Source organism: Podarcis gaigeae, assembly GCF_964106915.1.
Source record: "Podarcis gaigeae genome assembly, chromosome: 8".
In the NCBI taxonomy this organism is placed as follows: Eukaryota; Metazoa; Chordata; class Lepidosauria; order Squamata; family Lacertidae; genus Podarcis; species Podarcis gaigeae.
The window spans coordinates 83,920,138-83,943,695 of record NC_139684.1 but is presented as its reverse complement, the minus strand read 5'-3'; the positions used below and the strand labels follow the sequence as shown (position 1 = coordinate 83,943,695).

General features: G+C 49.2%; 1 protein-coding gene across 1 annotated transcript; it reads left to right on the top strand.

Moving 5' to 3' along the window:
* Positions 1-1,891: 1,891 nt before the first annotated feature.
* On the top strand, positions 1,892-20,328 carry QPCTL (glutaminyl-peptide cyclotransferase like). Its single transcript, XM_083754097.1, has 7 exons — positions 1,892-2,167; positions 7,261-7,407; positions 8,222-8,509; positions 11,100-11,252; positions 13,680-13,779; positions 15,731-15,847; positions 18,771-20,328. The coding sequence occupies exons 1-7, from the start codon at positions 1,925-1,927 to the stop codon at positions 18,914-18,916; spliced, it is 1,194 nt and encodes a 397-aa protein (XP_083610223.1). The 5' UTR covers positions 1,892-1,924; the 3' UTR covers positions 18,917-20,328.
* Positions 20,329-23,558: the final 3,230 nt, after the last annotated feature.

Genomic DNA, 23,558 nt, shown 5'->3' with positions numbered 1-23,558 from the left:
TATGTATTAAAAAGACTAGAACTGAAAACATAAATAAAGCCTTGATGACTCAGGCTAGTGACTCTCCATGTCCGGCAATGTTATTCTCATTGCAGCCAACCAGATGCCTGGGCTATAACCCACCTGAGACCTTGTGATGAAGGTGAGTAAGGAATAATATAAAACGAAGGTACCGGGTATTCATGGCTTCAACATGTAGCTGAATTTCTGTACCCCCCCCCCCCGCACCATTTGCACATCTTCTAGGCTGGTGAAGAGTTCTGCATAATTCCAGTATCCCTGAAGGAGCATCTCCACCCCCATCATTCAGCCCAAACACTGAGGTCCAGCTCCAAGGGCCTTCTGGCGGTTCCCTCATTGCGAGAAGCAAAGCTACAGGGAACCAGGCAGAGGGCCTTCTCGGTAGTGGCACCTGCCCTGTGGCACGCCCTCCCATCAGATGTGAAGGAAATAAACAACTACAGTATCTGATGTTTATAAAACATTTGAAGGCAGCCCTGTTTAGGGAAGTTTTTAATGTTTGATGTTTTATTGTGTTTTTAATATTCTGTTGGGAGCCGCCCAGAGTGGTTGTGAAAACTTAGCCAAATGAGTGGGGTATAAATAAATGGGCGGGGTATAATTACAGTGGTACCTCGGGTTACATACGTTTCAGGTTACATACGCTTCAGGTTACAGACTCCACTAACCTAGAAATAGTGCTTCCGGTTAAGAACTTTGCTTCAGGATGAGAACAGAAATCGTGCTGTGGCAGCGCAGTTGCAGCAGGAGGCCCCATTAGCTAAAGTGGTGCTTCAGATTATGAACAGTTTCAGGTTAAGAACGGACCTCCGGAACGAATTAAGTACTTAACCCAAGGTACCACTACAAATTATTATTATTATTATTATTATTATTATTATTAGTGTTTTTTTCTGGGGGGTGCCGATGTTTGCATACCCCTAAACATTTTTTGAATCTGTTTGGCCTCATTGAGAGGCAGAATTTCAATATGAGTAGGAAAATGAGAGTACACCTAAACATTTTTTTTTTTTTACTAAAATGATTATTACTACAGCTTGCCCATAGATTGTGGACCTTTCGGTTATTCCTAATAAAGGCATTCATTGCTCAGCTGCTGATTTCGGTTGTGTGATATATTTTTTAGTTGTTAAGTTGTGTCCGACTCTTCGTGACCCCCTGGACCAGAGCACGCCAGGCACTCCTGTCTTCCACTGCCTCCCACAGTTTGGTCAAACTCATGTTTGTAGCTTCGAGAACACTGTCCAACCATCTCGTCCTCTGTCGTCCCCTTCTCCTTGTGCCCTCCATCTTTCCCAACATCAGGGTCTTTTCCAGGGAGTCTTCTCTTCTCATGAGGTGGCCAGAGTATTGGAGTCTCAGCTTCAGAATCTGTCCTTCCAGTGAGCACTCAGGGTTGATTTCCTTCAGAATGGAGAAGTTTGATCTTCTTGCAGTCCAATTTTAAAAAAAAATACTTTTAAAATACTTTTTAAAATAATTAATAATAATTTAAAAAATTATTTATACCCCGCCCTCCCCAGCTAAGACCGGCCTCAGGGCGGCTAACAACCCATATTTATTGCATCAAACCTTCTTCCGTAATAAACCAGCCGCCCGCCACCTTCCCCTTTCTTTCCCGCGGGTCCTTCTCCTTCCTCTGCCCTCCTCTCCCTCTTTTCCTTTCCGAAAGCGCCGCGTGTCCTTAACCAGCGAGCGGGCGTGGCCCCGCGTCGCCCCGCCCCCTTCGCGCGGGCGCGTCGGATAGGTCCGGGGCTCGGAGGCGTGGCTGGAGCGCGGAAGGTCGAGCGCGTGGCTCCGCCTCCTTCCATTCATGCCTGGCGCGGCCGCGTCCCATTGGCCTTCCCCCGAGAGGGGGCGTGGCCGGCAGGAGCCCGGGGTCCTCAGTCGGAGCGGAGGCGCCATGCGGAAAGGGCCTCGGCGGGGCCGCGCGGGGATGGGGGTCCCGCAGGGCGGCCTGGAGCCCGGAGGCTTCCCCGCCGCGCGGAAGCGGAGCCTGGCGAGCGGCCGCCGCCTCTGGCTGGCCGGGCTGCTGGCCCTGGCCGCCGGCTCCCTGGCGGGGCTTTACCTGCTCTGGCAGGTGGGCGAGGACCCGGCCGTCCAGCCCCGGGAGGCGGCGCAGGAGGAGCTGATCACGGGCGCCCAGGTACCTACAGGTAGGGGTGGGGTGGGGGTCTGGTGCACGCGCGTGAGTTAGCGGGGGGGACGTGGTCGTTTCAAGATCGCCCCCTTCAAGGCGCTGTGGAACTCCCTGCCACTTGACTTGCGGATTCCCCGCTTCCAATGGATCATTTCCTCTCTTATTTTTTTCACTGATTTCCCAAAATTTATAAACAAACAAAACTGTGCAAGCAGGATGCTGATCTACGTAAGCCACTGGCCTGTTCCAGCAAGCTTTTCCTAGATAGATAGTAAAACTTTTTTCGCATTAGACAACGGCCATAGCAACATAAAACAAGCAATGTACAGTGGCACCTCGGGTTACAGACGCTTCAGGTTACAGACTCCGCTAACCCAGAAATAGTACCTTAGGTTAAGAACTTTGCTTCAGGATGAGAACAGAAATCGTGCTCTGGTGGCAGCAGGAGGCCCTATTAGCTAAAGTGGTGCTTCAGGTTAAGAACAGTTTCAGGTTAACAACAGACCTCCGGAACGAATTAAGTACTTAACCCAAGGTACCACAACAACAACAACAACAATAATAATAATATTTTATTTATACCCCACCCATCTGGCTGAGTTTCCCCAGCCACTCCCAATCAAATGTTAAAAACAGTACAGTGGTGCCCCGCAAGACGAAGGCCTCGCAAGACGAAAAACCCGCTAGACGAAAGGGTTTTCCGTTTTGGAGGCGCTTCGCAAAACGAATTTCCCTATGGGCTTGCTTCGCAAGAAGAAAGCCCATAGGGAAATCTCCGGGGACCTCTTTTAAATGCTAGCGTTGGGGAGCAAAGCCTTCCCCCCCCCCTCCGGCCTTCAGAAGAGGTCCAGGAAGGCCGGCGGGGGCCGAAAGGCTTTGCTCCCCACCGCCAGCATTTTAAAAGCAGTCCGGGATAGCAGGGAAGCGCTTCCCGCTATCCCGGATGGCTTTTGAAGGCAGGCGGCGGGGGGGGGGGAGCAAAGACTTTCGCCCCCCACCGGCCTTCAGAAGAGGTCCTGGACCTCTTCTGAAGGCGGGCGGGGGCAAAAGTCTTTGCTCCCCCCTGCCTGCCTTCCGGGAGAGCGGAGAAACGCAGCGCTGCGTTTCTCCGCTCTCCTGGGAAGGCAGGCAGGGGGGACAAAGACTTTTGCCCCCCGCCCGCCTTCAGAAGAGGTCCAGGACCTCTTCTGAAGGCCGGTGGGGGGCGAAAGTCTTTGTCCCCCCTGCCTGCCTTCCCGGGGGCTTTTAAATCGCCCCGGGACAGCGGATAATTCCTCCACTGTCCCGGGGCGATTTTAAAATGCTGGCGGGCAGCAGCGCTGCCGCCCGCCAGCATTTTAAGATCACCCCAGACAGCAGAGACTTCTCCGCTCCCGGGGCGATTTTAAAATGCTGGCGGGCGGCAGCGCTGCTGCCCGCGAAGCCTTCACTGCCGCCCACCAGCATGTTAAAAACCCCGGGACAGCGGAGGACTTCTCCGCTGTCTGGGGTGATCTTAAAATGCTGGCGGGCGGCAGCGCTGCTGCCCGCCAGCATTTTAAAATCGCCCCGGGAAGTCTCCGCTGTCCCAGGGGCTTTTAAAATGCTGGGGGACGGCAGCGAAGGCTTCGCTGCCGCCCGCCAGCATTTTAAGACCGCCCCGGGACAGCGGAGAAGTCTCCGCTGTCCCGGGAAGGCAGGCGGGGAGGAGCAAAGACTTTCGCCCCCCACCGGCCTTCAGAAGAGGTCGGGGGACAGACTGTCCCCGGACCTGGTCTGAAGGCGGTTTCCATAGGAACGCATTAATTGATTTTTAATGCATTCCTATGGGAAACCGTGCTTCGCAAGACGAAAAACTCGCAAGACGAAAAGACTTGCGGAATGAATTAATTTCGTCTTGCGAGGCACCACTGTACAGCATTAAATATTAAAAACTTCCCTAAACAGGACTGCCTTCAGGTGTCTTCTAAAAGTCTCGTAGTTGTTGTTCTCTTTGACATCTGGTGGGAGGGCGTTCCACAGGGCGGGTGCCACCACCGAGAAGGCCCTCTGCCTGGTTCCCTGTAACTTGGCTTCTCACAATGAGGGAACCGCCAGAAGGCCCTCGGCGCTGGACCTCAGCGTCCGGGCAGAATGATGGGGGTGGAGACGCTCCTTCAGGTATACTGGACCGAGGCCATTTAGGGCTTTAAAGGTCAGCACCAACACTTTGAATTGTGCTCGGAAACGTACTGGGAGCCAATGTAGGTCTTTCAAGATCGGTGTTATGTGGTCTCGGCGGCCGCTCCCAGTCACCAGTCTAGCTGCTGCACTCTGGATTAGTTGTAGTTTCCGGGTCACCTTCAAAGGTAGCCCCACGTAGAGCACATTGCAGTAGTCCAAGCGGGAGATAACCAGAGCATGCACCACTCTGGCGAGTCCAAAATGACTCCCAGGCTGCACACCATGGATCCTTTTCGGCGCCTGCCAGTTCTTGTTTAGGCAAAGTGTTTAGAGAACTTGCGAGGGGTTTCTCCGCGCTGCTGCGGTGTCAACTACCTGCACGTTTTTAATTATGCTAGAAAAATGCAACCTGTGCTACTGATAGAAATAGTACGATTTATGCAACACTAATATCCACACAATAATAAAAAAAGAAAAAAAGAAAACTGATTTAAGCACTTGAAAAATCCATTGTAAGTTCATCTCATTTTGGGTAGTTCGCAAGTCTATGCGGCTTTGTACAAGGTTTTGTATTTTTCTCAGACGATTGATAAAGAATGTATAATCATTTTGGTAATTATTGTGTGTCTATTAGTCGCCAACGTGTTGCAGGAGTCGTGCCACTGTTTTCATTATGGCTGCAAGTTGGTTGTGCTGTTTTATCATTTTATTTTGCAAACTGCTCTGAGGTTCCCCTCCACATTACAAGCGAGCAGTGCTGTACATATAAATTTTACGCAGTAAGTGCATCTGTGCTACTGTGCAACACGGATCGAGACAGGACAGATTCCAGGTCGGTGGTGGGTGAATGATCTTTTGGGGTTTTCAGGTTTGGGGTTTGTTGGAGGCAGGCCAGACTGGGTCCCCACCATGGGATCCTGCTGCAAAGGCTTTGCAATGAAAGACTTTTATTTTTTATTTTTATTTATTGAATTAATAATAATGATTTATTTATACCCCGCCCATCTGGCTGAGTTTCCCCAGCCACTCTGGGCGGCTCCCAATCAAATGTTAAAAACAGTACAGCATTAAATATTAAAAACTTCAGATGTCTTTTAAAGAAAGGATAGCTGCTTATTTCCTTCACATCTGAAGGGAGGGCGTTCCACAGCTCGGGTGCCACTACCGAGAAGGCCCTCTGTCTGGTTCCCTGTAACCTCACTTCTCACAATGAGGGAACCACCAGAAGGCCCTCGGCGCTGGACCTCAGTGTCTGGGCTGGACGATTAGGGTGGAGACGCTCCTTCAGGTATTCTGGGCCATTGAGGCCTTTTAGGGCTTTAAAGGTCAGCACCAACACTTTGAATTGTGCTCAGAAATGTCCCGGGAGCCAATGCAGATCTCTCAGGACCGGTGTTATGTGGTCCCGGCGGCCACTCCCAGTCACCAGTCTAGCTGCCGCATTCTGGATTAATTGCAGTTTCCTGGTCACCTTTCAAAGGTAGCCCCACATAGAGCGCATTGCAGTAGTCCAAGCGGGAGATAACCAGAGCATGCACCACTCTGGTGAGACAGTCTGCGGGCAGATAGGGTCTCAGCCTGCGTACCAGATGGAGCTGATAAACAGCTGCCCTGGACACAGAATTGAACTGCACCTCCATGGACAGCTGTGAGTCCAGAATGACTCCCAGGCTGCACATCTGGTCCTTCAGGGGCACAGTTGCCCCATTCAGGACTGCCCTATTCCCCAGGGTGGTCTCTGGGCAGTTCACAGAATCTGCTTCAGAGACTTATGACCGGCAGAATTCAAAGGGGCACCTAGCATAGCCGTCAACTTTTCCCTTTACTTGCGAGGAATCCAATTCAGAATAAGGGAATTTCCCTTTAAAAACGGGAAACGTTGACAGCTATGGCACCTAGTCATTCCCCTTCAACACACAAAAATCCTCTCCTGGTTACCCAAAGCTTTCTTCCTTTCAGCCATATAATTTAGGCTGGAGATGACCAGGTGCACCTATTAGTCCAGACTATATGCAAGCAGGACTGTGCTGGCTGGGGCTGGTGGGAGTTGTAGTCCAAGATGGCCGTGCTGATGGGAGTTGTAGTCCAAGATGGCCGTGCTGATGGGAGTTGTAGTCCAAGATGGCCGTGCTATCTGGGTCTGGTGGGAGTTGTAGTCCAAGATGCCTGGGGCTGGTGGGAGTTTTAGTCCAAGATGGCCGTGCTGGCTGGGGCTGGTGGGAGTTGTAGTCCAAGATGGCCGTGCTGGCTGGGGCTGGTGGGAGTTGTAGTCCAAGATGGCCGTGCTGGCTGGGGCTGGTGGGAGCTGTAGTCCAAGATGGCCGTGCTGGCTGGGGCTGGTGGGAGCTGTAGTCCAAGATGGCCATGCTGGCTGGGGCTGGTGGGAGCTGTAGTCCAAGATGGCCGTGCTGGCTGGGGCTGGTGGGAGCTGTAGTCCAAGATGGCTGTGCTGGCTGGGGCTGGTGGGAGCTGTAGTCCAAGATGGCTGTGCTGGCTGGGGCTGGTGGGAGCTGTAGTCCAAGATGGCTGCGTTGGCTTGGGCTGATGGGAATTGTAGTCCAAAGCTGCTGGATATGTGGGAGAAATATTCACCTGGAGGGAGCCTCGCCACAAGGCCTCAGCTATGGGGAATTTTGATTTTATTGAGCGGGAGAGAGCAGGAGAGACGGTCTGAGCTTGTTGGATTTCTTTCAGTGAGGCTGGACTTGGATAATATGGTGCTCAGAGCGAGGACAAAAATTGCCCCATCCCCCAAAATAATAATTCTTATTTTCACAATGATAAATTTTGGTACGGTTGCTTTTTTTATGTATCTTCTCAGTAGATACACATATAAGTGTTGTTATTTTGCACCTCCTCGACTCTGCACCCAGGGCGACGCAACTGCCTGCGCCACCCTAAATCTGGCGCTGCTGGGGTTGTTTTCTGACAAAGCTTTTCTCTCGCCTTCTTGGCAGCTGAAGCACAAGTCCCAAAACCTGACTAGCAGTCAGCTGAAAGACCTGGCCTCGCAGGTCCAATTGCAGCGCCTTTGGCGTAGCTACCTGCAGCCCATCCTGATCGAGAGGTACTCTGGAAGCCCTGGCAATGAAAAAGTCCGGCAGGTGAGTCCAAACTCTAATCTTGCTGACCGAATACGTCACAGCGAGCCGTAAACTTCAGGTTACGGTCCTCCTTTGTAACCGCTGCATCGTCTCGCCGTTGGGGGCATAGCTGTCAACTAACAGATTTGAAAATAAGGGACCGGCAGCCTTGAAAATAAGGAGCCAAAATAAGGGATTTTCGGAGCGCTGGTATGTTCGACTTCTGAGCCCCTCCGAGCCAAAGGCAGAAAGCCCAGCCAGCAGCCAAATGAAGCCTCAAGTGGTGGTTCCCACAGCGCAGCAACCCGGCAAAGGGGATGCAGCAAGGAAAACCACCGTCACCTCTCCGCTGGGAAGCGCTGAGCAAAGGCGAGTCCCCAGGCAACGCGGCCGATTTGATCGGCACAAGGCATGCAAGCTCCACCCCCCAGTCGTTCTTAGACTCCTTATTGGGTGAGCAACGCAGCCAAGCAACACAGTGGGAGCCTCCCTCCTCCCTGGCGGCAGGGAGAGAGGGAGAGGAGCTGCTTCCTTTGAAACGCGGGAAATTTAAGGGACATCCATCAATAAGGGACAGCAGCGGGACACAGCGCTGGGAGATAAGGGACTGTCCCGCCAAATAAGGGACGGTTGACAGATATGGTTGGGGGACATGGGATGCTCTCGCTGCTGCAGTAGTCGCGTTGAAAAATAAATTCATTTGATATCTGTCCTGAGTCTTCCAGCGCTCTGTCTCCTTGGAAGTCCTTGAGTTTTATGAGAGAGGGTAAAAAACTGAGGACTAGAACCTTGCGTGAGCAACTCAAGTTCTTTTCCTTCTCTTCTTCCTTCTTAGTTCATTGTGGAAAAGCTGAGGGAGCTGGGCGCTTCCTGGCACATAGAGGTGGACGCCTTCAAAGACCGGGCGCCGCACGGCGTTGTCGGCTTCGCCAATGTGGTGGCTACGCTGGACCCCGAAGCCACCTGGCGCCTGGTATTTGCCTGCCACTATGACTCCAAATACTTTCCCCATGACAAGCGTGGCCGGGCCTTCCTGGGGGCGACGGACTCGGCTGTGCCCTGTGCCATCCTGATGGAGCTGGTGACGGTGCTGGACGAGGAGCTGAAGAAATCGAAGGAGAGGGTGAGCTGCTGTCCTTTCCTGGGCAGAAATGCCCTGGTTTCCTTTTGTGTCTCTTGCAGAAAGGGGGAGTATGGGCTAGTGGTTAGAGCAGCCGGTGGGGAACTTTTTAATGTTTCATTTGTCTAAAAGTGTTGTTGTTGTTGTTGTTTAGTCGTGTCCAACTCTTCGTGACCCCCTGGACCAGAGCACGCCAGGCACTCCTGTCTTCCACTGCCTCCCGCAGTTTGGTCAAACTTATGATTGTAGCTTCAAGAACACTGTCCAGCCACCTCGTCCTCTGTCGTCCCCTTCTCCTTGTGCCCTCCATCTTTCCCAACATCAGGGTATTTTCCAGGGAGTCTTCTCTTCTCATGAGGTGGCCAAAGTATTGGAGCCTCAGCTTCAGGATCTGTCCTTCCAGTGAGCACTCAGGGCTGATTTCCTTCAGAATGAAGAGGTTTGAACTTCTTGCAGTCCATGGGACTCTCAAGAGTCTCCTCCAGCACCAGAATTCAAAAGCATCAATTCTTCGGCAATCAGCCTTCTTTATGGTCCAGCTCTCACATCCATACATCACTACTGGTTTTCCCAGTAGTGAGATTATTATTATTAATTAAATGTGTATACTTGCCTTCATCCATAGATCTCAAGGCAGTTCACAGCATAAAAATGCAAGATAAAAAAACCACAAAATACACTGAAAACAAGAAGAGAACAAAATAATAACCCCCTCTCCCATCTACAAACATATTTTAAAGGATATAGGATGTTAGCCAGCCAAAATCCTGGTGGCAGTTGCTGTTTTAGCTGCCAAGATCATGCAGAAGACCAGTTCTTTCGACAACATCACTATCATCCAAAAATAAATATTAATCTATGACAAAAAGAGGAACCGCTGATCAAGCGCATGGCTGTAATTGCCTTGAGGTTGTCAACATGGGGCATGATCAACTTGTTGTATTCATTACTCATTTTAGGACATGCGGCAGCTGTAATCGTGTCGTTATCTTCTTTTTTTTAATCATTTTTATTAATTTTCCAATTGTTGTTTAGTCGTTTAGTCGTGTCCGACTCTTCGTGACCCCATGGACCAGAGCACGCCAGGCAATTTTCCAATAAAAACATCCAATTAATATATCCAATCATAATATTCCAATTAAAATAAAAAAGACCAAATTATAATCCAAATGATAATTATTGATTTTTCGGAGCTCCCCACGGTCTGGACCTCTGAAGCATAGCTCCACATCTCAGTCCTACCTCTCCTCCTTGTTTCCGTATTTCCACATCTTGATTTTAACGCTTTAATATTCTCCGTCCCTGGTTCCACGATTCTCAATCATGTCAAACATATATCCTTTCATCTGTCGAATGCAGCTTTATTTGTATGTATATATTTTTCCAACTGATTTTTTACCGGCGTGGCTTCTGTTAACGGAAAAATCTGAGGGCTCCCTTGGACAAAAACAAAGATACCAACCCGGATAACTTGGAGCAAAACAGCAGCCTGGAGGCTTGGCCTTTATTGGATACTGTCGTGACAGGACTCCCACCCGCAACAAGATGAAGCAAGATGGAAGTCCAGAACAAAAGAAGACCCCAACTTTTATTAGTTACTAATCCCCCAAACTAGGGACGTGGGTGGCGCTGTGGGTAAAACCTCAGTGCCTAGGACTTGCCGATCGCATGGTCGGTGGTTCGAATCTCCGCGACGGGGTGAGCTCCCGTTGCTCGGTCCCTGCTCCTGCCAACCTAGCAGTTCGAAAGCACCCCTAAGTGCAAGTAGATAAATAGGTACCGCTTTATAGCGGGAAGGTAAACGGCGTTTCCATGTGCTGCGCTGGTGCTGGCTCGCCAGAGCAGCTTTGTCACGCTGGCCACGTGACCCGGAAGTGTCTCCGGACAGCGCTGGCCCCCGGCCTCTTAAGTGAGATGAGCGCACAACCCTAGAGTCGGACTCGACTGGCCCGTACGGGCAGGGGTACCTTTACCTTTAATCCCCCAAACTACACCCCTAAGACTACATCACAACTACATCACAAAAAGGAGGGGTTGAGGGAGGAGTTGTGGTGGTAACCTGAGTGTCTTGTCACCTGTCCGGTTCCTCCTTTCGCCCTCCCCATGAGTACTTTCCAGGTGACAAAGGGGAGCTGGCAGTTTTCTGCTCCCAGAGGGAAGAGCTGATCATTGTCCTTTGTTCCAGTCCATGCTGAATCCACTCCCATTTGCAAGTCCTTTGTGACCTTGATGGTCTTCTGTCTAGGACCATCAGGGTTGGCATAGCAACTGGGCAGGGCTCCTGTGGATGTGCTGGGATGGTGAAGGGATTATGGATGCCCTGTATCAAACCTTCCCCATTTTGTAGTCCTTCCTTCATTGAGTAAAATAAAAGTGGAACAGTGCAGATCCGATGTATGGTTGATTTTCTATGAATTTATAACAGAAGTGTTGTGTGTGTGTGTGTGTGTGTGTGTGTGTGTGTGTGTGTGAAGTTATCCAAATCTGTTATCAATAGTGCCGTCATCTTCTAATGCATCAACGGCAACTTTGCAACCTGTTTTGAAGTTGAACAACCGAAGGAGGTCTAAAACAGCACATCTCTGTGTTTTAGGGCTCCAAGGTGACGTTGCAGCTGCTGTTCTTCGACGGGGAGGAGGCCTTCCAGGAGTGGACGGATCAGGACTCCTTGTACGGCGCACGACATTTGGCTGATCGCATGGCAAAGGCGCCACATCGCTCGGGCCTCAGCCAGCTCCAGGCTATCGTGAGTGCTTCTCTGAGCCAGCTGCCTGAGACACGGCTGGCTTTTTCTTCCAGAAAGGGAAGTGCAGGCCTTTGCGACGTTGAAAGGGTGGGGGCTTCCTCTCTGATCTCTCCCTGTTCGGTTTGAAACCACATTAAGCACCACGGAAGCAGCCAGAGCTCAGTGGAAAAGCATGCTGCCTCGTGCGTGAGAAGGTTCCTGGTTCAGTCTTCAGGTGGGATCTGGGAATGCCCTGGAGAGTCACTGCCAGTCAATGTCTTCTTCCTTGGTGATCACTCGTAATAATAATAATAATAATAATAATAATAATAATAATAATAATAATAATAATAATAAATTATTTATTTATTTATACATACATACATACATACATACCCCGCCCTCCCCAGCCAAAGCTGGGCTCAGGGCGGCTAACAAGCAATAATAAAAACAAGTTGAATGAATACAACTTAAAAACAAGGTTAAAATACAACATTAAAATATTGAAACGTTGAAATGCAGCCTCATCACAGGAGGAGAAAGGAAAAAGAAAGAGGGGGAGGGAATCAAATTGGCTCCAAGCCAAAGGCCAGGCGGAACAGCTCTGTCTTACAGGCCCTGCAGAAAGAAATCAGACCCTGCAGGGCCCCCGTCTCATGAGGCAGAGCATTCCACCAGGCTGGAGCCAGTGTTGAAAAGGCCCTGGCTCTGGTTGAAGCTAATCTAACTTCCTTAGGGCCCGGGACCACTAGCGTGTTGCTGTTTATGGACTCGTAGCCGAGTAAGATTGTCTTCCATAAACACGGTTTTAACAGTGAGTCCGTAAGTGACTGTGGAGGCCAATTCTGGATCCACCCGTCCTTCTACAAGGGGGACATAGGTTTCCGGGTGGGAGTTGATCACGGTGAGGGTTTGCTTTGGTAAATACTGTTCTCCAATTAGAGCGCTCGCAGGCCAGTGTTTCCCAGTTGTCAGTGTTTATACTACATTTTTTTAAATTTGCCTTGAGACAGTCTTTAAACCTCTTTTGTTGACCACCAGCATTACACTTTCCATTTTTATGTTTGGAATAGAGTAATTGTTTTGGAAGACAGTCATCAGGCATACGAACAACACGACCAGTCCAACGAAGTTGATGCGGAAGAATCATTGCTTCAACACTGGTGATCTTTGCTTCTTCCAGTACACTGGCATTTGTTTGCCTGTCTTCCCAAGTGATGTGTACAAATTTCCGGAGACACCGTTGATGGAGTCTTTTGAGGTGTTGGAGATGGCGTTTATAAGTGGTCCATGTTTCACAAGCATACAGTAGGGTTGGTAGTACAATAGCTTTGCAAACAAGCATTTTGATTTCCCTGCGAATCTCCTGGTCCTCAAACACTCTGCACTTCAGTCGGGAGAAAGCCGCACTCGCAGAGCTCAGGCGATGCTGGATTTCGGCATCAATGTCGGCCCTTGTGAAAAAAATAACTGCCCAGGTAGGAGAAGTGATCAACATTTTCCAACATTACTGTAGACAGTACTGGGCTAGATGGAACAATAATCTAGAGAAGGCAGCTTTCTAAGTCCCTGTGAAACAAGGGACTCCTGAGCCCACCTGAGCCTCAAACGACAGCAGAGGCCCTGGGAGTACCTGTGTGTGTCATTTTAAAAATTTTAATTAAACAATTTCAACATAAAAAATTATCACTCCTTTTAATCAATTGCAATATTTTTCCCCTTCCCCCCCATCCCTCCCTCTCCCTCCCACCAAAGACTTCTCTCAGGTCCCCTCTCTGATTTCTTTACACATATCATTCTCTGCATATTATAAAATTGTACATAAAAAGGTAAAGGGACCCCTGAGCAACTCTGGGGTTGCGGCGCTCATCTCGCTTTATTGGCCGAGAGAGCTGGCTTACAAATTCCAGGTCATGTGGCCAGCATGACTAAGCCGCTTCTGGCAAACCAGAGCAGCGCATGGACACGCCGTTTACCTTCCCACCGGAGCGGTACCTATTTATCTACTTGCACTTTGACGTGCTTTCAAACTGCTAGGTGGGCAGGAGCAGGGACCGAGCAACGGGAGCTCACCCCGTCGCGGGGATTCGAACCGCCGACCTTCTGATCGGCAAGTCCTAGGCTCTGTGGTTTAACCCACAGCGCCACCCGCATCCCCAAAAGTTGTACATATGTTCACCTAATAAATTTGTGGATGTTTATTCAAAACCTGCCAAGGAGTCCCGTTCTTTTTGTTGTCTTTTTAGATAATTTGCAAAAAGCTCCCATTCTTCCTTAAAGTCACAATTGTCCTTATCACGCAGTTTGTATGTCAGCTTAGCCAACTCTGCATAGTTCATCAACTTTTCTTGCCATTGTTCTTTCGTTGGGATTTCCTCATTCTTCCATCCTTGTGCTGTTGTGGCACGGGAGCACCTGTGTTTTTGACTCTGCATTTTCCTCTTTCAGTCTCTCTTTGTTCTGCTGGACCTTTTGGGCGCCCGCCAGCCGACCATCCAGAACCATTTCCGCAACACAGCCCTCTGGTTCGAAAGGCTCGTTGGCCTCGGTGAGCGTCACTCTTCGCGCCGGGGAGCCAATCGGGAAAGGAGGGGGCGGGACTCCAGGGTTGATCGGCAATTCAGACCCTGCCTCCCAGGGATGAGCAGCAAGTGTGGGCCTGGGGATGTAAAGTTCTGTCCGATAGATCCACCTTCGCCAACCCGGCCCCCTCCAAGTGGACTGCAAGTCCTGAAACCCTACAGAACAGCTGCTGCACAGTGTTGGCAGTACTGAGGTGGATGGACCCATGATCTGACAGGTTCCTGCGTCCCTTTAAGTTGAAGTCCATCAATTTTGGGGGGTCCGCAGGTGCCCCTTCCATCCCTGCTTTAGACCTTTCTTCTACCTGTGCCACAGATGTGGGGTGAGGCGTTCCCAAAGCAAAGGAAGGAATGGACTCTGATACACACAGAGGCTTGACCAGTAAGACTCGGGGAGGGGTGCGTATAATAATAATTCCTGTCCACCCCTCGGCCCAGGTCATTTTATTCACAAAAGAACTTTTTACACGGCGTCTGTAAGAACCAATCCTCTGAACATTTAAAAAAAAACCACGTGGGACAGAGTTAAAGATTAAAACTACAGCGAGCTAATTTCCTACTTGACCATGCATATGCAGTTCAAAGTACCGTATTTTTTGCTCTATAAGACTCACCTTTTTCCCTCCTAAAAAGTAAGGGGAAATGTGTGTGCATCTTATGGAGCGAATGCAGGCTGCACAGCTATCCCAGAAGCCAGAACAGCAAGAGGGATTGCTGCTTTCATTGCGCAGCGATCCCTCTTGCTGTTCTGGCTTCTGGGATTCAGAATATTTTTTTTCTTGTTTTCCTCCTCCAAAAACTAGGTGCGTCTTGTGATCTGGTGCATCTTATAGAGCGAAAAACACGGTAAATAAAATAGGAAGCAATGCTTTTAGGAAAACCCAGAGGTCGTAAACAAGTGGTAAACAGGAGAGGAAGGATGGCAAGGAGGTAGGGATCTTTATCACCTTCCTGTGAAACTATTTCCAGGCCCTAAGATGAACAAAACCAAGGAAGGGTACAACAAAAAAACCACCTATCTTTTATGACCCAAGTTGCATGCCTGGCCAAGCAACTGGCAACTGTGTCCTATGGTTCTTATATGTGCTTGTCAGACAGAGAGAAATGGGCAGTAGAGAAAATGGCCAGAAATGCAGAGGCTTGTGAGATTTGATCAGAAGTTATTGTCAATGAATTAAACCCGGTCAGCGCCATGCTTTCATAGCGGACACAATGGCTTGATGCATATTTTAGAATTCCTCATAGTAACCCCATCTGATCCTCACACTCTGGATATTTGCACTCCTACATCGGGGCTGGTGTTTTCCTCCAGTACTGTGGTACCTCTGGTTACGCACTTACCATATTTTTCGCTCTATAAGAGGCACCAGACCACAAGACGCACCTAGTTTTTGGAGGAGGAAAACAAGAAAACAAGAAAAAAAATATTCTGAATCTCACACGCCAGAACAGCAAGAGGGATCGCTGCGCAGTGAAAGCAGCAATCCCTCTTGCTGTTCTGGCTTCTAGGATAGCTGTGCAGCCTGCATTCGCTCCATAAGACGCGCACACATTTCCCCTTACTTTTTAGGAGGGAAAAAGTGAGTCTTATAGAGCAAAAAATACGGTAATTCGTTCCGGAGGTCCGTTCTTAACCTGAAACTGTTCTTAACCTGAAGCACCACTTTAGCAAACGGGGCCTTCGGCTGCTGCCGCGCTGCCTCCGCGCAATTTCTGTTCTCGTCCTGAAGCAAAGTTCTTAACCCGAGTTAATATTTCTGGGTTAGCGGAGTCTGTAATCTGAAGCGTATGTAACCTGAAGTGTATGTAACCTGAGGTATCACTGTATTTGCTGGAAGTGCTTAGGGAGCCTGGAGATAATTCTCAGTTGGAACATGGCTCCTACGCTGCGCCTAATCCCACTCTTTCGTTCTCTAGAGAAGAGACTGCACCGGCTCGGCCTTCTGGAGTCTCACGCAAAGGAGCAGCTCTATTTCCAGCAACGCTCCTACTATGACCCCATCGAAGATGACCACGCTCCCTTCCTCCGGAGAGGTAATTCTCTCCCGCTTTCCCCCAGTTGCCCTGAGGCCTTTTCGTTGCTGGTTCGATCCAGTGTTTGCTCTTTGCAGTCTGCTCTCTTACCAAACGGGGGTTGGGATAGATTATCCTGGGGGGGGGTGGTCCCTTCAGCTCTACAATTCTATAAAATGCTCCTCTCGAGGAATAAAGCAAGATTTTTCAAAACGGCAGGGGAGAGTCTCGCAGTGTGCTGCAAGCTTGAAAACAGAGTCCGAAAGCTCACAGAGCAGATTTCTAAAGCGGCCGCAAGTTTGGGCCGATCTAAGGAGGAAGTGAGGGGAACCATCTGTTTGTACTAATGGCCCAAGAAGAAGAAGAGGAGGAGTTTGGATTTGATATCCCGCCTTTCACTCCCTTTAAGGAGTCTCAAAGCGGCTAATATTCTCCTATCCCTTCCTCCCCCACAACAAACACTCTGTGAGGAGGGTGAGGCTGAGAGACTTCAGAGAAGTGTGACTGGCCCAAGGTCACCCAGCAGCTGCAGGTGGAGGAGCGGGGAAGCGAACCCAGTTCACCAGATTATGAGACTACCGCTCTTAACCACTACACCAACTCCCATCATCCCTGACCACTGGTCCTATTAGCTAGTGTCTGTAAACGGCCATCCAGAGAACTACAAAAGCAACGCTGCTGACTGATTGGGTTGAGGGTTTTTTGAGGGGGTGGTGTTCCTCTTGTGTGGGTTGAATTGTCTGAGTGCACTGCTTGGGGGGAAGAAGGAAAACCAGGTAGAAAATGTGTGCAGCTTCACCTATTCTTGGGTGAGAGACGGCAACCTGTGAGAGTGCCAGATTGCTATTGGAACAGTAGATTTCTGTGAGTCTTGGGCGGTAGTTAGAATGGCTATTTCAATGAATGATAAGTTTCAATGTCTCCTTGGTTTTGCAATAATAATAATAATAATGATGATGATGATGATGATGTTCTTATTTGTACCCCACCCACACCTGGGGAAATAACAGAAGTTTTTGCCTGGTGCTGGAAAAGAGGAAAGCATCAGAGCAACATCCTGTTCTCAAAAGTGGGCAACTAGATACCAACACCAGCCGTCTCCCCCTACCCGAGATTCTCGGCAGCTGTCATTCAGAGGATTATTATGATTATTATTTATTGCATTTATATACTGCCTTTTCTCCCAGGGAATTCAGGATGGTACACATTTTACCCTCACAAGAACCCCGTGAAGTAGGTCAGGCTCAGCTGTTGGGTTGTCTAACCCCCACTTAATCTGCATGATCCTCTTGGCTGTTGGTGTTCACCGTTAGTGATGGTAGCTTTTAAGGAGGTCAATTTAGTCACATTCTGGCCCATATGTGTGGGAATTCAACAACTATGGCTATTATAAACAACTACCAGACTTTTAGAAGACATCTGAAGGCAGCCCTGTTTAGGGAAGCTTTTAAAGTTTGATAGGTTATTGCATTTTAATATTCTGTTGGAAGCCGTCCAGAGTGGCTGGGGAAGCCCGACCCAATGGGTGGGGTATAAATAATAAATTATTATTAGGCTGAGAGACAAACCTAGACAACATCTTAAGAAGCAGAGACATCACCTTGCCAACAAAGGTCCGTATAGTTAAAGCTATGATTTTCCCAGTAGTGATGTATGGAAGTGAGAGCTGGACCATAAAGAAGGCTGATCGCCCAAGAATGGATGTTTTTGAATTCTGGTGCTGGACGAGACTCTTGAGAGTCCCATGGACTGCAAGAAGATCAAACCTATCCATTCTGAAGGAAATCAGCCCTGGGTGCGCACTGGAAGGACAGATCCTGAAGCTGAGGCTCCAGTACTTTGGCCACCTCATGAGAAGAGAAGACTCCCTAGAGAAGACCCTGATGTTGGGAAAGATGGAGGGCACAAGGAGAAGGGGACGACAGAGGACGAGATGGTTGGGCAGTGTTCTCAAAGCTACCAGCATGAGTTTGACCAAACTGCGGGAGGCAGTGGAAGACAGGAGTGCCTGGCGTGCTCTGGTCCATGGGGTCACGAAGAGTCGGACACGACTAAACAACAACATTAGGCTGAGAAGAGGCTGTCGCCCAGTGAGCTCCATGGCTGCATGGGGATTCGAACCCGGGTCTCTCAGGTCGTAGTCCAGCACTCTTACCCATTATGCCACACTGGCGTACTACATCCCTGTCAGAGAACACAGCCCTCATGGCCAGTAGACATGGGCAGCCTTATCCCTCCAATAATTTGTTGTCTCCTCTTTTTACAGCCTTCCAAGCTGATGGCCATTAATCCTACCTCTTGTGGGAGATTCTGAATCAGGGGCCGGTTGGGGTTTTCCATCTGTCATGGGTGCTTTTGTTGAGATTCCTGCATTGTACACAAGCCCTTCTGACTCTAGGAGTCTATCTCTCTTTGTTTTTTAGAGCCAGTGTGGTGTAGTGGTTAAGAGCGGTGGACTCGTAATCTGGTGAACCAGGTTCGCTTCCCCGCTCCTCCACATGCAGCTGCTGGGTGACCTTGGGCCAGTCAAACTCTAGGAGTCTATCTCTCTTTGTTTTTTAGAGCCAGTGTGGTGTAGTGGTTAAGAGCGGTGGACTCGTAATCTGGGGAACCGGGTTCGCTTCCCCGCTCCTCCACATGCAGCTGCTGGGTGACCTTGGGCCAGTCACACTTCTCTGAAGTCTCTCAGCCCCACTCACCTCACAGAGTGTTTGTTGTGGGGGAGGAAGGGAAAGGAGAATGTTAGCCGCTTTGAGACTCCTTTGGGTAGTGATAAAGCGGGATATCAAATCCAAACTCTTCTTCTTCTTCTTTTAAAGAAAGAAAGAAAAAACACCTGTGTTTGAACGATGTCCTCAGTAGAAAATGTATTGCGCCGCGTGGTTTTCAGACAACACTGGGCTCACAGCTTTTAATTCATTCTCTCTCTCTTTCTTTGCCGAAGGTGTTCCAGTCCTTCACCTCATCACCACACCTTTCCCCGCTGTCTGGCACACCTTTGAGGACACAGAGGAAAACCTGCACCCACCTACGGTGCTCAACCTCTGTAAGATTTTGGCAGCTTTCCTGGCGGAATATCTGTGGCTTTAGGGGGAAAGGACTCTCCTGCTGACCCCGAGGCCTTTTGTTTTCGGTCAACCGAGATGTGGAACGGATGGAGGATGTGCCTCGTTTAAGAACCAGCAACCAGCACGATCGCTTGCCAGGGACTCCACCTGCGGCCCTTGCAGAAGCTGCGCTCGTGGTCCAAAGGGATGTGGGGAGAGACAGGCTGTGGAACGGAAGGGTCTCAGACCTTGTGTCTTGGGGTATTAAGCCTTCAAGCCCCTCAGGGAATGGTGACTGGCCAGGCAAGAGGACCCCAGACTGGTCTCCAAGATGGCACAGATCAGGGAAACCAAATTGGAGTGGCAGTAGAGAGAATAATAATAATAAACTTCCTTTCTTCCCAGGGGATTGTAGTACAGTGGGAGCTCGGCTTGCAAACATCCATGCGGGAGGCACGTCCGCGACCCGTGTGTGTCATGATTTGGTGCTTCTGAGCATGTGCAAAGTGCGATTTAGCGATTTGCACAAGCGCTGAAACCCAGAAGTTACCGTTCCGGTATTTCCGGGTTCGGTTCAGTGCGCAACCTGAAATCGCACAACCCGAAGTGTTTGTAACCTGAGGTATGGCTGTAGTTTCTTGTGGGGGGGTGGGACCCCCCAACCCGTCCCTGATCAGCAACCCTACAATGTGCGTTCTTGTTATTAAAAATAGTCTTGAATCCAAGTTCTGCTCTTGAGCCATTTTGGAAACTGAGGCCTGGTTTTTCGAAGTGCCCAGGCTCCTGTCGGTTCCACAGAATGTGGCTATTGACACGTGATAGAGACACGATTCAGGGACAACCGTTTGCACTCTGATCCCAGGTGCTTGAAATGAAATTTTCGTTTCCCCTGAGGCAGCTGTTTAGTCTGTGCTGGGGGTGGGGTGCAGAACAATGTCCAAGTTGTTCAGAGACGCCTACTTCTGCCCCCCGACCTATTCCGTCCTGTACCAAGCAAAAACAGGTTTTTACTCTGTTTTTAATTTAATATTTATTGTTGAGCCTGTGGCAGCTCTGCTGTGTGGAAAAAGCTTGGGTGGGAGGGAGGAATTCTCATGTCACATTCAAGCTAAATCTGGGTTACGCACCTTCCTTATTCCAAAGTGACTCCGAGGCCTGGTTTAGACACACGGCAAAATCCTGAGTTAGGAGAGTGGGATGCCACGTCTGAATGCATCCTCACTTTTTCAAAGCATACCTGCAAGTAAAAAGCTAGCAAATCAACGAGAGATTCCAGTTCAGCCCTCTTCCTGGTGCTCTAGCTTTCTAGTTGCAAGGACTTTTTAAAAAAGTAAAAGTTGGGGAACAATTTGAAGTGTTACAATCCATTATTCCATCTCAGACTATGTCCCCTCCCTCAAATGGTTCATTGACAAGTATTACAATAAAAGTTTCTTGCAACTTTCTGCTCTTTCATCTATGTGTGTGTGTGTGTGTTTTTTTTTGCCTGTTCTGTTATGACAACCAGAATGCAAACTTGGCACCGTGATAAAATTCAGTGGACTTCCTGATATTTGGCACTTGGTTTTCCTACCTGTTTCAAGGTGTTTTCTCAAAAGGGCTGGCCGAGACATTTTGAGGTGAAGCAAGCAGAAAACGGGAGTCCCCATTGAAGGCGCAGAATGTCGTCATTTTAATTTACCTTAAGGTCCCGGGGCAGGTTGCAACAGTTTAAAATGCAAGATTTTAAAGCAGCTCAGCACCCAAGTTACATTCGGCACTTGAGGCAAAAAAAGGAATCCTACAACCCCCCCTCTCTGGCAGTAAAAGTAATAATAATAATCTATTATTTTTGATACCAATGTTATTAATAATAAAAGTATGTTTCTTTATTGTTATCCTTCAACATAAGATCCCCCCTTCACAGTATTAAAAAAGGGTTAAAAAAAGTAATAATAATAGTAATTGTCAGGGGCTCAGGAGCAGAGGCACAGGAGGGGGAGGAAATGGAGAGCGAGGGGGAGGAATCCGAGGGGAGCATAGGAGATGACAGTGGCCCGAGGGATTCCATGAGCCTCTCCAGCGAATCGGAAGATTCACAGAAGGGGGCGCCAGTGGCCAGAGGTAGGGGGTTCCCAAGGGGAACACCCCAGGAGCAAGGGGGGAGCAGGGACTCCCAGAGCAGTAGTTGGAAATCGGGACCAGCTTCCCCACCAGAGCAGAGTGGGGGGGAAGAGTCCCAAGTATCGGGGCCAGTGCATTCCCCACCAGGGAGAGAAGACGCAGAGCTGACCACGCCTCCATCGGAGAGTCGGACAACGGAGGGAAGGTCAGATCCGGCCAGCATCCCGGAAGAGGGAAGCAGTGACAGAAGTAGTGTAACGGTTAGGAGAAAGGTCACTGGGTTGGCGCGAGAGGCAAGTTCAAATGTACAGGAGCGCGGGACAGCAGAGGATGAGGATTGGGAACCGGGTCCTAAAGCCCGCCGGAGGCAGGGGGAGGAGCTAAGCGACTCAGCGTCGGAAGAGTCCAGAAAGGGCAATGCCCCAGCGGGCAGGAGGACCCAGAGGAGGAGAGAGCAGCGGAAAAGGTGGAGCAGGGCTAGGATCTTAAACTGGTGTCAAAGGGGAGGAGACTCAGACGGGACTTCGCCGATCTAGGGTTTAAGACGTAGGGCTGCACGCTGGGGCTTTGAAATGGAAACTGAACTTCAATAAAGACTTTTGTACATTACGACAGCCTAGCGTTGGTCCTCTGTGAGCTGGGACCTAGAAGCAGCTCTGACAGTAATAATAATTTATTTATACCCCGCTCATATGGCTGGGTTCCCCAGCCACTCTGGGGGGCTCCCAAAATAATTAGTGATAATAATAAAAATCAACAAAACATCAGGCTTTCCTAAACAGGGCTGCCTTCAGATGTCTTCTAAAAGTCAGATAGTTGTTTATCTCTGTGACATCTGACGGGAGGACGTTCCACAGGGCAGGTGCCACCACTGAGAAGGCCCTCTGCCTGGTTCCCTGTAACTTCATTTCTCGCAGGGAGGGAACCACCAAAGGCCCTTGGAGCTGGACCTCAGTGTTTGCTGCCCTTTCATGACTCCAAACTTTGAAGCAGCCATCTCTTTCTGCCCATACCTCAGCCTCCCTCTCTGTTCTCTTCAATTTGCTTCCCTCTCGCCTTCTAGATTCCTCCTTTAAGACCAATTGTACGTACGTATGTCAGGGGTCACCCCGGACTGTTGGCCATGCAGTCTGTGGCCAATGAGAGTTTGAGGGGAAGATAACGGGTTCCTCCCCTCTAGTGTCCTTGATCAGAGCTAGAGAGGAGCGAATTCTCTCCACCTTGGACCTTGTAGCCTAAAGTTTTACAGTGGTAGGTAGGCATGATGGGCAGTTATCTTTCCACACGGGTCAACACTGATGCCGAAATCCAACATTGCCTGAGCTCTGCGAGTGCAGCTTTCTCCCGATTGAAGTGCAGAGTGTTTGAGGACTGGGACATTCTCAGGGAAACCAAAATGCTTGTTTACAAAGCTATTGTACTACCAACCTTACTATATGCTTGTGAAGCATGGACCACTTATAAAAGTCACATCCAGCTCTTCGAAAGATTCCATCATGTGGGATGTAAACACAGGAGCAGTCAATGACAACATTCCTAGAGTGTACATGTTAGAACATGGGGAGGGATGTCTGTCTAGCAAGCAGGTAAACTTCCTGGGGACGGACTTCCTCCTTCCACACTTCCTGACCAGAGGTGGGTGTGGCCTCACCTGTGCAGGTAATCATGAAAGCACAGGGCAGGCAGCCATTCTCTCTCTTGCCTCTCTCTCATCTTCATCTTCTGAAGGAGCAACATGCCCTCTTGGCTCTCAGCCAAGAGAGGACAGTACTATCTTCCTATAAGAGATTCTAAGTGTATGTAAATTTTTTTAAAGCTGTATGCCTTCTGGGATCATATCGTGAACAGAACGTGAGTAAACTCTTTTATACTTTTATAAAGACTGTGTCGTGTCTTGTATTTTAAGAGGGAACAAAAAGGGGAAATTACCAGAGTAATTATTATAGAGGTTCTAGCGAACCTGTGCAAGCGTTACCGTTGCGAACTTAAAGGGGAATGTCTATAAACTCTGCTGATATTTTGGGAACTTGTTAGCACAAGTTGGATAAGAATATAATTAGTCAATATATCCTCTCCTGCACCCCAGAACATTCCCGCACATCAAGGGTGTCTCCGAAAAAATTTACAGATCATTTGGGAAGACAGGAGAACTAATGTCAGTATACTGGAAGAAGCAAAGATCACCTGATTCTTCAACAGCAATTTCGTTGGACTAGTCATGTTCTTCGGATGCCTGATTATCATCTTCAAAAGCAGCTACTCTATTCCGAACGTAAAAATGGAAAGTGTAATGTTGGTAGCCAACAAACGATGTTTAAAGACTCTCTCAAGGCAAATCTTTAAAAAATGTAGTATAAACACTGACAACTGGGAAATAGTGGCCTGTGAGCACTCCAGTTGGAGAATAGCCTTTACCAAAGGTGTCGTGGGCTTTGAAGATGCTCAGACTCAGGACAAAAGGGAGAAACATGCTAAGAGGAAGGCATGCTTGGCAAATCCACACTGCGATCAACTCCCACCTGGAAACCTATTTTCCCACTGTGGAAGGACGTGTGGATCCAGAACTGGCCTCCACAGTCACA

What these genes read in the sequence shown, in the direction of transcription:
- QPCTL (XM_083754097.1), top strand. Translation starts at nt 1,925, where the DNA reads ATGCGGAAAGGGCCTCGGCGGGGCCGCGCGGGGATGGGGGTCCCGCAG. An exon ending in AGCTGATCACGGGCGCCCAG is followed by an intron (nt 2,168 to 7,260) that starts GTACCTACAGGT and finishes CCTTCTTGGCAG; the next exon opens with CTGAAGCACAAGTCCCAAAA. An exon ending in GCAATGAAAAAGTCCGGCAG is followed by an intron (nt 7,408 to 8,221) that starts GTGAGTCCAAAC and finishes CTTCCTTCTTAG; the next exon opens with TTCATTGTGGAAAAGCTGAG.